Source organism: Penaeus monodon, chromosome 21 (assembly GCF_015228065.2).
Source record: "Penaeus monodon isolate SGIC_2016 chromosome 21, NSTDA_Pmon_1, whole genome shotgun sequence".
Classification (NCBI taxonomy): Eukaryota; Metazoa; Arthropoda; class Malacostraca; order Decapoda; family Penaeidae; genus Penaeus; species Penaeus monodon.
In genome coordinates, this window is record NC_051406.1 from 44,904,215 (window position 1) to 44,905,089 (window position 875).

At 40.1% G+C, this 875-nt stretch overlaps 1 protein-coding gene across 1 annotated transcript in view; it reads right to left on the reverse strand.

Moving 5' to 3' along the window:
- Positions 1-875, reverse strand: part of LOC119586529 (lon protease homolog, mitochondrial-like) — an 11,527-nt gene that overhangs the window by 1,457 nt on the left and 9,195 nt on the right. The window contains exons 16-17 of the mRNA XM_037935283.1: positions 427-682; positions 38-240 (exon numbers count right to left, since the gene is read on the reverse strand). Coding sequence (XP_037791211.1) covers positions 38-240; positions 427-682 — 459 coding nt within the window. The remainder of the gene's footprint in view (positions 1-37; positions 241-426; positions 683-875) is intronic.

Consider the following 875-nt stretch of genomic DNA (forward strand, 5'->3'; position numbering starts at 1 on the left):
TGGGTAAAACACAGACTAAAATAAATTTGCAACTTACCTCTGGAACGTGTAAGTGAACATTTGACTGGATAAGTGTTTTGTTGTCAGGAAATTTTTCAGAGAGGAAGTGTTTTGCATAAGTGTATGCAATGCGTGTTGATTCCTTCATAACATCCCCAAGATGGCCTGTGGTTTCAAATCGTCCCTCTTTGTCTCCATCCAGCGGCCAGGCAGTCGTTTCAATGTAAAGAGTGGATCCCCCTGTAAGTGGATGAAAGTGAACAAGGTGTAATCACTGATAAAAACAAAAGAAAGAACAGAAAAAAATCTCAAAGATTCTACGTTACACAACTGCATTTCATATTACAAATAAACTACTTGAAACCATGACATGATGGCTGAACTGGCAGGTACATAATCTTAAATGTAAGACTTCTTGCTACTTACCCATAGCAGTCCAAGCCAAGCCCATGACGACACCAGCTGGGGTTTCCTGATACATGCGGTCGTGGCTGAATTTGGGCTTCCCAACAAAAGACTCCAAATTGTCAACATTCACTTCTACAGTGTCTGCCTCTCCGCACGCAATGTTGTAAGCTGCTCTGCGCATAATCCTGTCTATGTGCTTTTGAAGATTACGAACTCCAGACTCACGGCAATACTGGCGGATGAGTCTATCGATGGCAGTGTCGTGCAGAGTAAGCTGTCAGCATTCAAGAGTAAATAAGGATACATATTACTTCAACAAAGCCTATAGTAAAATCTGCTTCCTCTAATATTTTGATAACTGATGCCCTATAACTGATAAAAATGTTAACTTACGACTGGTTTGTTTCATTCTTTTGCTTACAGAGTAGGGCTAATTAAACTGAGATTGGTATTCATCTCAAATTCAT